Raw genomic sequence first — 16167 nt, 5'->3', positions numbered from 1 at the left:
GTGCGCAGTATCATCACCTGTTTCAACATAACCTGGCTTATCCAAATTTCTAACATCATGAAACCACTCACCATGACTGGTCATGTGGTTACAGGCACCTAAATCAACATACCAAACATCATTGCAAGCTACAGCATCTCCTGACATGGAGTTAACCATATGCTGCATCACAAAAAGGTGCTCATTTCTGTCGTCACCATGCCCACTTGATGATGCATAGTTGCTTTGTTGCAACTTCCCACTTTTGATGTCATTCTGCTTTTTATAGCATGTATTCTCCTTGTGTCCAGGCTTTCCACAATAATAGCATTCTGTGCTGCTATTTACTTGCTGGTTCCTTTGCCATGAACCACGGCCTCTTTGGCTAATACCCAATAAAGTACTGCATGGTTCTCAGTCTTCACCTGTAATTTAAAACCACAGGTTTGCAAGATATATGATATAAAATTTATGACATTTCGAGCAAAGACTAATTTGGAAGGCGATAGTTTACATACCTCAAATGAGCCCAAACACCATACGTGCTTTTTCGACTAGACACTCAAGTACTTTGAGCTAGACTTTGTGATCGATTGAGCAAGCAATATCATAGATTTTCTTGCAAGATAGACACACATATACAAATACAATGGCTAAAAAAGATGTGCTCTTACCTTACTTTTTGTACTCTGCCCTTACATCCTCCAGTGCCAGCTTTCAACTCCGCAATGTTTCGAATTCTCTTGCTTCGTTGTCTCTCTCTGAGAACCATTCTCTTCATTCTTCCTCTTCATAGCTCATTCTTTGTCTTTGAATGCTCTTCAATTTCCCTTTGCAGCTGCTCTTTCAAGTTTGAACTTATCGGCATTTCTTGCGCCTTCTCCATTCTTTCTCGGACATACAATGTCTTGTACATTTCCATAGTTGAATGTTGAGTCGAAATGTATCCATACATTCCATTGTTCCCGTCACCCACAAACCTCAATAGCGTTGTTGGATAAGAAAATGGAGGGCTTAAATTTCTAAATGGAGATTTTGAGTAAATCTGTCCCATCGCACCATAAGTCGATATGTTGGGAGCTTGCTCTTCTCATGTTTTCCTTTTGCTCAGCATTTACAAGCGGAACCTTTCCTCTTTCGTGTAGCAGTGCATATTGTTCTTCTAAATCAATGTGCAAATGGTGTAGTCGCTTCTCTTGAGGTTCTCTTCAACAACATGGTTGCATGTAGCTATTTCGTGAGGGTTTGGTTCTTCATCTTGTGTGCTTGTTATTAAACTCAGCAAATCTTCTGCAGTAACCATTCAAATATTTGAAAAAAAATAGATTAGTGATGGCATGATAGGTTCTTTATGAGAGCCCACCAGAACGCCATTCGAAAGAGATGCGGAATCTATATGGAGAGAGAATCTATATGGAGAGTTTAATGCAACGTCTTCTAAATTATTTGAAAGGACTTTTTTATTCCTCCCTGGACTGACACCTTAAATCTTGAACTAACAGATATCCTTATTTTATTGCTTTCTCCACATTTTAGAAGAGAGATAAAAGAGAAAATAGCGAATTTCTTACAGGGCCCCAAAATGAGCTCCCTTTTTTCCTAATATGGTACCCGATCTCACAATCGTGGTAGCGGTCCACTTCAACCACCTCCTCCTCTTATTCCTCCACGGCGTCCCTGTCCGCAGTGACCCCATCGACGACCACCTCCACATCTAACCAATCAAATTATCTTCAACCCCGACATCAGTCCTACATAATTTTAGGACCTCCGCATCAGTAATCTCCACAGCCACCACATTTGCACATATAAGGATATGCACGCCACCCACTTTTGGAGGTATCGGTTGTACCTAAGTCGGATCACTCCACGCTAACTAGACCGCTATGCAGTCCTACAGACAGTCCTCACCACACACCTCCTCTAGCACAGGGCTAATCCGAGGGTGGCTCAACAAAATAAGAAGGAGGGCATGTTAACATCCACGGACTATGGTCACCGAATGAAGGGTAATCAGTGATTAGAGGTGATTAGGTTTCATGATTTACTTCAACGATTGCAACCATGGAAGGAGTACAGTACAAGCTCAGGGAGTTTGAGCCCCAAATATCCTAAGGTCAAAGATTGCAAGCAACGGGTACACGTCGTAGGTTCTAGCTGCTACAAGTTGCGGGGGTTAAGTATCTCGCAAGAGTCAAGCCATAAGTAGCCCAAGATCCCAGCCTCGCCACTCCCGATTTTGAGCCTCGTATAGGGGGTTTGATCCCTAAATAGCTTAAGGATTGGAGGCACGAGGCTAATACAAGCACTATTTGGGAGCCAATTAGGAGCACCTCCTAACGACCCTCTCTAAGGCCTTGCTGATGCTCAGGGACATTCTACATGTACTACTTCTACTCATGGGCACTCTACAGACACTTCTGTTGCTGATGCCTCAGATTCCAAGGAAGAAACTTCTAGCTTTTCCTTTCATCTTTAAAAAGTCACCCTGGACTTTCTTGGGATTTTATACTTTTGTTGTTCTTCAGGATGTAAGGGCTCTTTTAGCCACAACAGATAGCTCTGGTTCTATCTTTTTTATGTATTACATGATATAAAGCAATAAAGACACATTACTTTTCTGCCCAAAAATAAAGGTGTGTCTTTACGTAAAGGTATCGATTATAAGATTTTATAAAACTCACATGAGGGAGGGATATGAAAAACATTTTACAAATTTTTGGCCTAGGCTTGTACACCATCCCAAGTGGCTAGGGAATACCCACATGAACTCACATCAAGCCACTTATAGACACATTTTTGGCCTAGGTTTGTACACCATCCCAAGGTGGCTAGGGAATATCCACATGAACTCACATCAAGCCACTTATAGACAAACTTGGGGTAGCCCAAAATCACATACCCTTACCCACAGCCACAATTAGGTCTTGTTTCCACGTGGCCAAAGCAATGAATGTGAAGGAGATTGTGTGAGGTAATGAGATTTCCAAGAGGTTACTTTTGCCAAAAAATTTTGATTCGGAAGATGGCAAGCCAATAGAACCTTCCATCTTGCAAAAACATCAAAAAAGTTTTTGGAATTTTTTTTGTGTGCTATTGATGTCTTTGGTTTCACTTGGCTAGTTACAACCATCATGGTGGTGGGCGTGGCTAGTTTCAACCATCGCAATAGTTGACATGGGAATTTCTAGTTTCAACCATTGCATTCAAGCTTTAGGATTTCCCTTAATTTAAAATGTTTTGCATGTGAGTTAATGTGTTTGATTCCAGTTGGTTGGTTATAGCCACCACAATGGTGGGAGTGGCTAGTTTTGACTATCTTGGTGGTTGACCTAGGCCACTATGCATACACTATAATACTATAATTTTAGCCATCGCAGTTATCGATGCCATGAGGTTACAGTAGATGCACGGGTTGACATCACCATGGCAATATCCAGAAAGTGTGCTGGTTGGCATGGTTGTATGTCCTCCACAAATAATCCTATCCATGGCTTAAAAGATGCACGTAGGCACCAATGTGGTGGTCATAGTATCTTAAGTCCATGTGCTATATAATAGATCTAATGATGCTAGTAGGATTGGTGTAATAAAGGAGGCTACAATGAGATGGCAGCTAGTAAAAATTTTGTTGTGGTGAGAATTGGGGCCCTCCATTTCATGCTGAGTAAAAACCCAGAGAGTGTGCACTTGTCCATGTCAACATGACTTGCCTATGGATTTTATAATCCCCTATCGTTGTGCGTTGCAAAATACCCCAAAAGTGGTTCCTTCAATGGCTACACCTTATCATGCATTGATGCTAATGTGGGAGAGGAGAGCACACACAAAGGGATAAGGAGACACCAAAAGTGGTGGAGCAAAAGCTACTCCAACTTATTCCTCTATCATATATATATGAGTATACATGGGCACTGTACAAGTGGGTGGGCACACTCCACTTTACCCCAACAACCTCCCACTTAAAGGCAGTGTGCCTTTAAGGGAGTATAGTACACATATAATACAATTGGCCATAGGCTGAAAAACAAGATGACCAGACTGTCACCTTATGCCCATCGGCACTTTACAATGTGCAAAGTGCATAGAGGATAAGCTGCTAGCAGACATCAGGTTTGCAGGATAGAAAATGACAAGCTGTAGATGTGTGTCAACCAAGATCTCATGGCAGATCTCACTGGGAGAGTGAACTCTCACCACCATGTGCTCCTATGCTAAGTCCATAACACTCGAACTATCACTGTGCAAAGAAAATATCTCTATACCACCTATAACCATAAGCACATGACCTATAATAGACATCTACTGGTCTACCCAACCTACATCACCTGCATGCTACTCCTGGAAGCATAAGGACCTGATGTCCACAATTGGTTCCCTACTGCCAAAATCTGCCATAATCATGCTACCAACTCCCACTGCAACGGAAGCAAGAACCGGAAGTGTAGCCCCAATGGCAAACATGTGAGAACCAAGTCTCAACACAGTCATGGATGCATGAAGTACTATGGCTGCCATATCAACCATAACTTGCTGCTCAATTGATCAGTGATCATCAAACCTGCTGTGTTTCAAGTATGGAGCCAATACAGGCAATGGAGTACTCAGTAATTTCCCCCTCTCCATACTGAAACAACCAAGTATCTAACAAACATCATCAAGACCATGCAGCTCCCACTGCAAAGCATCCCTGTCCATAAGGAACCATATGGCAAGTAACCTCAGAAGGATAGTACCCTCATGAATACTGAGACCATAACCTGTCTCACTACGCATCACATCCTGAGCTCTCATAACAGTATCAAACCTATGAAGCCAAGCTCGAGGGGATTGCTTCTGGCCATGGAGGCACTTACAAAGCAAACATATCAATGATTCCTACCCATGTGCAATATGACCCGAGTCAATAACTGCAGAAACCACATCTGTCCTGGCATAACCAGCCAATGGATCATACTGGGCATCATTAGCCAAGGTATCCTCCTCACCATGCATAGCCTCATCCTCATCTACAAGAGGCACTCCGCATCCTGGGATCAAACTGTCACTATCCATAGAAGATGCATCAACAATCTCCATAGGAGTATAAACCTGTGGCATACTCGAGACATCTGATCGTCTCTGACCAAAATCAGGAAGTAATCGTGGCTGTCCCAGCTTTATAACCTACTCACCGTGGGAAAAACCTCCCACTCCACGGGATATGGGCTGCACCTGCAAAGAATTCAGAGGTATCAGTGCACTTACACCCTCCTGGAATACCACTCTCCTGCTATCCACAGTCCTGGGCTGCTGCCTAAACATAGCATCCTCTCTAAAATAGACATTATGGCTGTGTATCAACTCTCTAGTTGAAGAATCCCATAACCTGTAGTCCCTACTGGACTCACTGTATCCAAGGAAGATACACCTCCTCGATCGGGAACCATGAGCATAAGCCTCACAGCCAAACACACGTAAATGCTCATAACATGGTTGCCCTACCTGTCAAGAAGTCAAATGGCACTCTACCATTCAGAGATCTCCTGGGTGACCTGTTAAGCAAGTATGCAGCTGTCTTACATGCCTCAGCCCAATAGCATTCAGTAAGACCTGCATATCGTAGCATGCTACCAATCCTATCCAATAGAATCCGATTCATGCCTTCTGCCAAGGCATCATGAGCAGAAAGATGAGGAGTGGTCAACACCCTCCTGATACCAAGTGTATCACATAGATGCTGAAATCTAGAAGAGGTAAACTCTGCATCACCATCAGTCATCAAGCTCAATAGCTTCTTTCCTGACTGATTTTTAGCATTACCCAAGAAGTGAAATGTATCATATACATCATGCTTCTTCCGAATCGGATATACCCATATGTACTTTGTAGCAGCATCAATGAATGTCACAAAGTAAGAGGCACCACCCAGTGAAACAGTAGGCATAGGCCCACAAACTGCACTATGAACCAACTGCAATGGCTCAACATACCTCTCACTGACTGTCTTCCTCACAAAAGAGGATCCTAACTGCTGATCATCATCACAATCATGACATAAAATTTGAGATACATCCATAACAGGAATGTATCTCAATGTTGTAAGGGCTTCCATACCTGCAGTAGACATATGTCCAAGTCTGGCATACCATAAACTAACTGATGGCTACTTACTAATCATAAGCATCTTATCTTGGACACCTGATACATGTAATGCATAAGAGAATCCAACCCGTGATCCCCTAGCCATAACCAAATTGCCTCTAGCAATCTTCCATGCATGATCACCCAAAGAGACATGATAACCTGCCTCACAGTACTGATCTTGCTCGTAGCAAATCCTGGTATAGGTCTAACCCTTTGTAGAACAAGAATAGAGCCACTAGGCATAACAAGGTGGATATCCCCATAACCATAGACATCCATAGAATGATCAATGCCCATCAAACCACTCTCCACAATGCATTCCTGATATGCACTGAACCATGACCTATGAGGAGTCATATGACATGAAGCACATGGATCTAACATCCAATCACCGAGAATGGGTACATCAATGGCCAAGAAAGAGGTGTCAGACATAGACAAAAGAATGCCTTCATCACTGCTATTGTCAGTGGAAACCCTAGCATCCACGCCTTGAAGCTCAACATGCTTCTTCTCCTTCTTCCTGTCATTCTTAACTCTGCTCTTCTTCTTGTATTTTCTCAGCCATTTCCAGCAATACTTTTTCATGTGGCCATACTTTCCACAATAGAAACATCTAACGCAAGTCCGAGAGCTAGACTTTCTCTTGGAATTCCCCCTTGAACATGACCTATTTCTACCAATTGATCTACCTCTGGAGTGCATATCAAGGCTGTATTTCAGCACATCTGGGCATTTCAACCCATCATGCTGTAACATAACACTATCGTGGTCATACATCTAGCATATACGAGTATAGAACTCATACGCATGGTAATCTATACCCTGTACACCATCCTGTACCTGTAAGTAGACTGACTTCGAGAGTGATGACTGAATGATAGAGCATGCTTGCTCATCCATGTCATCCCAATCACTCTGTTTAATGCTATTAGGCTTGACACCTTTGCATAGAATGGGCTTATGCTACCTCTTCTGCACTAACACATCATAAATCTGCTCTTTCCAATACTGAAAGTTTGATCCATCCAACCTCTCAATATCAAAGAGGGCACTACCAGCTGTAGATGCCATATCTGTGGCACAATAGCTCACAATCAAAGAGCAGTATAGTGCAATAGGCAACCCAAATGACCAAAAAATATAGTGTTGTCCAGACCAATCAGGTCTCCAAATAAACTGGCTGATCCAATGCTCAAAAGCACTCAGCCATAAAGAGGCATAAACAAGAATATATGCAGCCCAGTAACCTACCAATGCTTGGCAATCCAAGTAAGAAATGCACTGAACCAAATGAGCAATGCCTGCTCAACCAATGGCAATAGGAGCCCAGCTCAACTATCCATAAACATCAGTGCGGCATCCACCAATGCAAATCCATAATGCATCGAAATGGCATTTACTGCATCACCAATGTATCACCTCAAGTGTGCAATCCTTTGGCAAGAAAATCAAGCATTCACCACTTGCCAAATGTGCCAAAATGCCAATAATGCCCTTGGACTAAAGTGAGATCCCAATCACTTTCTGTAATTTACTGTTGTGCAAGAGAAATTCCTACAACAATACCTCACAGCCACTTTGGGCAAGATAACACGCTGTCCTTGTTTTTGAGCAGTGATATCTTTTCACCAAAAGACCAGATGCCAAAGCTGTAAACAGCAAAGTTGTAGCTTGTAGAAAGATCTACAACTTATCAGTTGACCTTAAGAGCTAAATCCTTGTGGATTCTCAGATATTCTCACCTGAAAAACAGCTTCTTGCACATTGGTCACAAATAGACAGTAGACTGCAACTTTTTGTGGTTTTGCAGAGGCTGTAACTCCTGCAGCTTATACCGGATCAACTTGCTCCCAAAAGCAAAGTTGTATTATGTTCTATGAACTACAACTTTCCAGTTCGGCACAAAGTGCAATTCCGCACTAGGAAAGAGATATTCAGTCCTGAAAATGACTGTTTTGTCATAAAAACAGCAACAGCAGCTTCCTTGAATGTTTGCTGCCCTTTACAGCACTCATCTGCTCCGGCAAAAAACAGCCCCAAAAATGGTCAAAATACATCTAGTAGATCACCCCGTATGTCAACTGCAACACCAGCAAAATGGCAAGTACAATGCCCAACCAAATCATCCCCGAGAATGCTCACAGATCAGCAATAAAATAGCCCAAAAGCACTGGCAACTAGCCTCAAAATGTGCTCCAAACAATGGCAAGTCATTGACAATACATCCTCCTCAGCCGTTCAATGAACTTACATAAACACCACCATACATGTAGGTGTAAAACTGTCAAAATGTCCATTGAATCACTGTCAAAATGACCTCAAAGCATGTGTCCTCAGTCAACAAAAGTATCTGCAATGGTCTCTAACAAGAGAACTCCTAACCTGAGTCTCTATTAGCCTACTGTCACTCGGGGAGACCTACACCTGTCCCCGAGCCAAGCCAAGACCAACTGAAAGAAACTGATGCTATCTAATGCCCAGCACGGACAAGATGCAGCAAATTATGTCCAACAGGACCCAAATGCATGGGAAAACACGAGCTAACAAAGCTCAACTGCAACCGAAAGAAGCTGCATAGTGCACAGGCACATATCCCACACAATGTCCACAAGGCGTACTTCTGCAAAATGTCCCGCAAGAGACCAAAATCAGCCAATGCTTAGCTCCAAGACCTCAAATGCAACACCGGCTATCTCCCAAGCATACAACTGCATCAAACATGCAATCCACAAGCTCCCCAACAGCTCATCTTCTCCAAAGTGGATGTTGTTGCTATCACTGGGTTGCTCTTCCTTTGCTCACGGGATGGAGTTGCTGCTAGTGCTGGGATGCTCTTGTTCCTTTGCTCACATCTCTTCCTTTTGAAATAGCCTGTTTTGTGCCATCCTCTCAAGGGCACCTCTAGTGTCCATGGCTCCATTAGCCCTTATAAGTGCCTCAGACTTGAAATACTCTCCTGCTCACGAGCCATCTGCAGCAGCTACATCTACAAAGAGCTTCCCTACAGTCCTCGATGCAACGCCTCACCTCCAATGACGAGCAAGATTCACTTGCAAGGGGATCTATGGCTGCTCCATGGCTCCATAAGCTGGCAACACGCAACATCATCGATGATCTCCATCAACGGTCTCCTTCCAACGCTAGGCGATTGACTCCACAACCCTTCTCATAAACGAGCTGAAGGGCTCACAAGGAATCCGAAATGCCACCACTAGCTACTCAACAAGCTCCTAGACGGCTTCCGAACAAGCTCCACAAAATGGCAAAGAAATATGTCTGGATGATGTCTACCCAAAATCTCTCCGTGAATGAGAATTGAGCTCTCCAAAGCTCCCGGTAGATCTCTCGAAGCAGTGCCCGTTCTCCTCTCACCGAGCTCCTCGTAGATCGAATGCCATGGGCTCTGATACTAGTTGTGGGAGAGGAGAGCACACACAAAGGGATAAGGAGACACCAAAAGTGGTGGAGCAAAAGCTACTCTAGCTTATTTCTCTATCATATATATATGAGTATACATGGACACTGTACAAGTGGGTGGGCACACTGCACTTTACCCCAATAGCTAAAGACTCGTCTATCGATGCTTTCAAGGTAGTACAGTGCAAGGATCATAGACAGACATTCTACATAAGCTCAGAGAGGAGCATGCAGGCCTGAAGATCTAGAGGTGCTAAGGAGATAGTAGGAGAACTTTGGTAAGGTCAAAGGACCACGATTTGGTGGGACTCTAAGCCTGTCTTTTGTATCGTCCTATTGTTGGGACAAAAATATACCTTCTCTCGATTCTATATTGCTCTTGTGATTCACAGTCTATTTATTGGCTTGCACACACTCATGGTTGGAAAGTACACATAAGTAAAGCAGTATTTGATTCTGTAGCTAAACATTTCCTTGGACACTCTTTAAGTCTTCCACTATGGGATACCCTCTGTAGGGATTCATTTATCAGAGCCCTTATGAAAGTTCATGAGAAGTGGAGCTTGAAGGCAAGGACCTTGTTGAAGGATGACCTTGATTCATTGCTTAGGGAAATCTAGTTTGATGTCTAAAGGGTTGTACCCATGCGGAAGGCTTAGGTTCAAACAAGTGTCTAAAGGATGTACCTAGGTGGGAGCCTCTGGTTTAGGCAGGCGCATGACACTCTAACTTTATCATTTTTAGTTCATTGTCATGGCTAATAGATATCAGATCCCTGGTTTTGGTGACACAAGCAAGCTTGATGGGACCAATTACCCATTCATGATGAAGGCTCAGAGCCACTTAGTGTTGAGTCGTGGGAGATTTCAAACTAGAGAAAGTTGATGCCTTAATCCACCATGACAAATCTAGCCATATCAACTACAATAGCCGGTGATGATATCGAGATGGCGGGCCTAGTGTTTATGAGAGCCTGGTAGATCCATGATGCGGAGGCCATGGCTATCATTGTGGGCACCATGGTAAATGCAATGCTTCCTCACATACAAATGGTGAACACTTCTTTTGAGGTGCGGACCACATTGAGGGACATGTATGAGCTCTAAACAACGAAGCGATGCCCTTCGAAGTCGAGACATAGCTCTATGGCATGAACATGGATGAAGGGGATTCAATATAGGATAACATCACCAAGATGAAGGTGGTGTAGGATTAGTTGGCAATAATAGTTGGTCAAAGGATGACCAAGATGGCAAGGCTATTGTGAGGATTGCTCCCCTGGAGCTATATTATTTTTGTGACTACAATGATTGGAGGGAGGCAGAGGATAGCACTAGTGACATTTGACAAGTTGATTCTGTTGATGTTGCATGAAGAAGCTTGGGAAAATAAATATGATGAAACAGATGATAAAACCCTAACAACTCAGGACATCTCAAAATAGATGATAAAGCCCTAGTAGCTCAGGACAAAAGCAAAGGCAAGGTAAGGGTAAGCCCAAGAAGGGCAAATTTGATGATGGAGCAGACTCTTTAAACGAAGAAAAAAAGAAAAAGCGAAAGAAAGATAAGAAATGCTTCTATTATGATGAGCCAGTCCATTATGCAAAGGACTAAAGAAAGAAGGCTGATCCAAAGAAGGGGGCCAGCTTGGAGACAAAGGAGTCAACAAGAGCCAATGTGGTGGTCATAGAGAAACTTTTCTTGTGGCATCTACCAGTGTTACTAAGATTAGGTATGCAAACCGTTATGGTGAGGATGTCTGACATAGAGAGATGGTTCAAAGAGGAGTTAAAAACCTTAAGTTTGTGAGGTGATGGACAGCCACAATCGGAGAGGGTAGAATTGCATAGGGAATCTAGCAGGAAAATAGGTAACAATGTCAATGATAATGTCAGCAGATGTACGAGCAGGTACAACAAGCTATGCACACTATTCTGTAGCAAATCCAAAGGCTGAACAGATACAGATCTATAGTAGCATGGAGGCACATGAATCATGGTAGGCTTGGGCAACATATGGTCCTAGAAAAGGACCTGCAACAACTGGGTTAGGGCTAGAAAGGCCTAGGACAAGCCTACCATGTGGCCATGTTGGGCTAGCCAACCAACCCTCAAGATGAGTGCCCCTACTAGGGGGTTTTACAAACCAGCTAAGTTAGGTGGGGGGGAGTGGTTTTGGTCAGCTAAATCGCCTTTATTAGGTACAATATTTTGGAAAGGGCCTTCCCCTATAAATGGTTGCCACTTGGACTTCAATTGGCATCGAACAATTTAGCAATCCAACGAGTAGAAGGAGCAGTAGAGTAGCACCAATTGGGCCTACATACAAAAGGAGAATTGGGGGCTGAGGAGTTAGACTTAGTTCCTGTATCTTCTAGGGTAGTAAGGTGTAGGGGTCCCGAATGGAGAGTCTATATAAGCTTAGAGAGGAGCATGCACGCTCATGGATCTAGAGGTGCCAAGCGGATACTAGGAGAACTTTTGGTAAGGTCAAAGGACCATGGTTAGATGGGACTCTAAGCCTCTGTTTTGTATTGTGTCCTTTTGTTGGACAGAAATGTACTTTTCGTGGACTCAATATCTCTCTTGTGCCATTACAAACTATCATTATGGGCTTGGACACACTCACGGTTATAAAATACACATAAGTAAAGAAGTATTTGATTCTATTACTTAAACACTTCCATGTGCATTCCTAAGATGCTCTACAAGTCTTCCACTATAGGAAACCCTCTATAGGGATTCATTTCTAACAGTTCTATTATTGCAAGAACCTTGCTTAGAAAAAGCATTTTCCCAGATCTGAGAAGACACATCCCACAATGCCTTAAGAGGACACAATGCAAATTTAGATGCATTGTATTTAGAAGAAAATGAAAATATCAATGGGATGGATAAGTAAAGAAGTATTTGATTCTATTACTTAAACACTTCCATGTGCATTCATGAGATGCTCTAGTCTTCCACTACTGGAAACCCTGTATAGGGATTCATTTCTAACATTTCTATTATTGCAAGAACCTTGCTTAGAAAAAGCATTTTTCCAAATTTGAGAAGACACATCCCACAATGCCTTAAGGACACAACGCAAATCTAGATGCATTGTATTTAGAAGAAAATGAAAATATCAATGGGATGGATAAGAAATGAGAAAGTTGTTCACCCGATGCTTCTAGCTAAAAACTTCAAGCTTCAATGGGATACTGGATAAGAAAATATAAATCTTTTCATCCAACCCACATGACTTACTCAACCTCTATTACTTCCTTTGCAATTCAAGCATCCAAATATGGCAAATGCCCATTCCAAGTTAAAGAGCAATGGATCAAATAATGAGGCATTCCCATGATAATTCATGCCCGTGCAATAACCATCTACTTTGAGATATAGCTATAAAATCTTACATAAGATGGTTCATTATGATAAAGAAGGGATGATTGTAGTCTTTCTCTAGGCTCCTCATGGTTTTGAAATAGCATGAAATTGGAGAGACTATTAAGGGAGCTATTTGTGTTGCATCCAAAATGGTAAGTGCACATTCGAATGGTTCAAGGCTGCTCTCTTGGAGGGCTAGGGACCACCTTGCCAAAGCATTGGTTGCAAAAATATGCATAAATACGTAACCCAATGAAAGAATTTAATTTTTCCAAAAGAAATGCAAAGTAGTAGTCGGCTCTGATGTTAATATTGAAGCTTGATGCTTATGCACTCAAGGTATTACTTCCATTATCTTCCCATAAATTTGTTGAAAGAGTAGACAGCTTTAATGCTAATATTGATGCTTATACTGACAGTCTTGTAAATTTGCCGATACTTACTCAAACGCTAGTTAAATTTAAAAGGAAGGATCAGTAAATGCCCCTTTTTCTTATCAAGTCATGTCGTTAAGTTTCCTTATGTGTGACACAATTCAATATTACAAGGGTGACACAATTCATTTCTATTGTTTGCAAAATTGAGAGTAGGCATGGAGGATTCACTAAGATTATTTGTAAAGAAAAGGACCTGTGGGAAGTCCCACAAATCACTCGTAATCAAAGTTTGTCGCATCAATAAATAGTAATTTATCAAGTTTGTCGCATCAATCAATAGTAAGTTATCAAGGCTCTCTGTACAATATGATAAGGTACAAGGCAGAAACCTTGGTGCAAATGAAAGAATGAAGTTATATCTCCTAAAAGCTAATATGCATTTTCTATGCGTAACCACCGTAATTTTTTTCCCTTCTCACGTTGCGTATGGCGCAGCACCCAACGGAGTACACGATGATGAGGAAGACCAGCATTACTACGTTCACAATGCCAACCTTGCGCCAGTCGTTCTTCACGTTTTGAAGTACTCCTGCTTTGCAAGAATCACAATCGAAACACAGCTGGGAAGATGCGTTATTCCACGTCTGGCAATCGGCGTCTGCTCCCTGGGCTGTGGGATTGGTCCAACTTGTCGCCGTTACAAAAGTGAAATTGCAGGCGCTAGGAGGCTTGCAACATCCCGACTGCACGGAGTAACCGACGAAAGGGTAAGCAAAAAGGAATTCAACAAGCAGGGCCGACGCGATCTGAACTCTCTACCTTCATGAATTGTGACAAAAACCGAACAACCAATTCCGAACAACGAGGGCTTACCTGAACAGGAGAGAGATCTGCGTTGTAGAACGCGTTCGCTGTGGTGTAGTCGTGGGTCAACTGGCTGCAGACTTTGGAATCGGCGAGGCAGCTTTTGATTTTCTCCCAGTTGCTAGCTTTGTCCACCTGCTTTTGCAACCAAGTGGAGTAATTGCCCAGATGGTACTCCTTGAAGTGTACATCCGCGACGGCCTGTCCCGCTCCTTTGTTGGTCACAACGAACGCGAATATGGTGAAACAAAAGAGAAGCACGATGAGAAGGAACATGACGGTGAGGTACGTCCAGAGCAGGCAAGTATTCCGGTAGCAGGAGCCGAAGAGGCCTGCGAGAGAGACGAGGAGGATGAAGAGGCCGATGACGATGACGGGACCTTGAAGGAAGCGGACACAGTCGGTGCTGTGTTTGGTAGCGAGCCAGATGCCAGCAGCAAGGATGGGGATAGAGAGGAGGGCGGTAAGGAAGTTGAGGATGGAGATGAGGTGGTTACTGAGGCCCATATTGGAGAGGCCAAAGGGCGGGAGGGTGATAAGGGGAGAGGATGATAATGAGGTAGCGAGCAGGTGGAGGAGGAGGAGATGGAATTGAGGATGAAGAGTGAGATGCAAATGAAGAAGATGAAGAGGACTGTGGCTATATATAGAGCTTTAGTAAAGAGAAGTTGTATCGTTACCGGGTAGATTCCGCGTTGGGCTGTGTTTTGGTTTGCCGCCCACGTCCAAACTCTTGCAATTGCTTGGTCAAACCTTGCTCTTTCTTCACTCCTTCACATTAGCAAAAACAAACCACAAGTCTTTTTATTTTTAAAAATATTCACACCTTTCATCCAAGTCTCCCCTATTAGGCCCATAGAATGCTAACAAATATTGGAAATTGCATTAAGTTTTATTGAATTTCAACATGTGAGGACATGAAAAGGGACGGCCACAAATGTCCTATAGGTATCAGTGTACATAGGGGAAGATGCTCGGGAAAACCTGGGATAGGCCCATCAAAGAGATCATATGTCCCTATTCCCCCTTCTTCCCCCATGCAAAAATAAAAGTCCGTTTCCTTTAACGACTAGAAAAGAAAGAATTTGAGTATCACATCGTCTTAGAAATACACCTACAAGTATGAAACCATAGGACATGGGTTAAACAATAAATAAAAGTATAAAGGACTACTGAAAAACACTCTCACACTATTCACCACGTTGACAGTTTAAATTATGCCCTTACATGGTAAAAATGGGACTAGTACATAAAAAGGCAAGAAAATTGAGTATAACTTGAAAACCCATCCTCATATAGAAATTTTGTCCACTTAGGTTTATAAAACAAAATTTGTGCAATGATTTAGGGAGCTTTCACATTGTGGGTTTTAGAGGCACCACATTATCAATTTCTTTGTGTTCTCCTTACTTATAGACACGAGGGCTCATTGTGTGTGCTTTGAAGGCCTATTTATAAAACCCCTTATATGTGAGTTTTTCATTAATAAAATGTATCCTTTTCCTATTCAATATATAAAACTCCTTTTTATAAGTGAAAAAGTTAGAAAAAATTAAATTAAATATGTCCTCCTGTTGAACTCATGTGATAGTCACAAATACTATTGAGTGAACCCCCCCCTAGCTTTTCAATCGCTCTTTGCTTTCTTTGATGCCCAGTATGTTGTGACCTTCTTTGCAATCAATTCCATTGCTACTTTTTTTGCGCTTGCTTTAGTATGTTTTTATTTTTATTTTTTTTTCAAATTAAAAATATAGAAAATGTTTTAAATGCCCACAACCATGTCTTTCCCCAGTGGTTGCATGAAATCGATTGATTGGGACTATACCATGTGATATGATAATAATACCATGAAGTATTTTAAATTATACCGCATGGTGTTTTGTATCCTTGCATGATAAACACATGGCTAACATGTGGTCAACTCTCACTAGGTGTAGAGCTTTCGATGAGTTTCTAGCTTCAGTTTCCTTGCCCTAACTGACATGTATGGGTTCCAAAAGAAAAGAGGGTGTTTATTAGTTA

The 16167-nt window shown here is 42.3% G+C and overlaps 1 protein-coding gene across 1 annotated transcript; it reads right to left on the bottom strand.

Annotated features, from left to right (window-relative positions):
• Positions 1–13460: 13460 nt before the first annotated feature.
• On the bottom strand, positions 13461–14742 carry LOC147893108 (tetraspanin-8-like). The gene is made up of 2 exons (XM_087387223.1): positions 14152–14742; positions 13461–14021 (listed from the first exon to the last, which is right to left on the bottom strand). The coding sequence occupies exons 1-2, from the start codon at positions 14647–14649 to the stop codon at positions 13722–13724; spliced, it is 798 nt and encodes a 265-aa protein (XP_087243349.1). The 5' UTR covers positions 14650–14742; the 3' UTR covers positions 13461–13721.
• Positions 14743–16167: the final 1425 nt, after the last annotated feature.

Source organism: Dipteris shenzhenensis, chromosome 16, assembly GCF_047967505.1.
Source record: "Dipteris shenzhenensis isolate YYH24624 ecotype China chromosome 16, Dip_SZ_1.0, whole genome shotgun sequence".
NCBI lineage: Eukaryota > Viridiplantae > Streptophyta > Polypodiopsida > Gleicheniales > Dipteridaceae > Dipteris > Dipteris shenzhenensis.
Note: the sequence above shows the minus strand (reverse complement) of the source record. Positions and strands in the feature narration are given on the sequence as shown.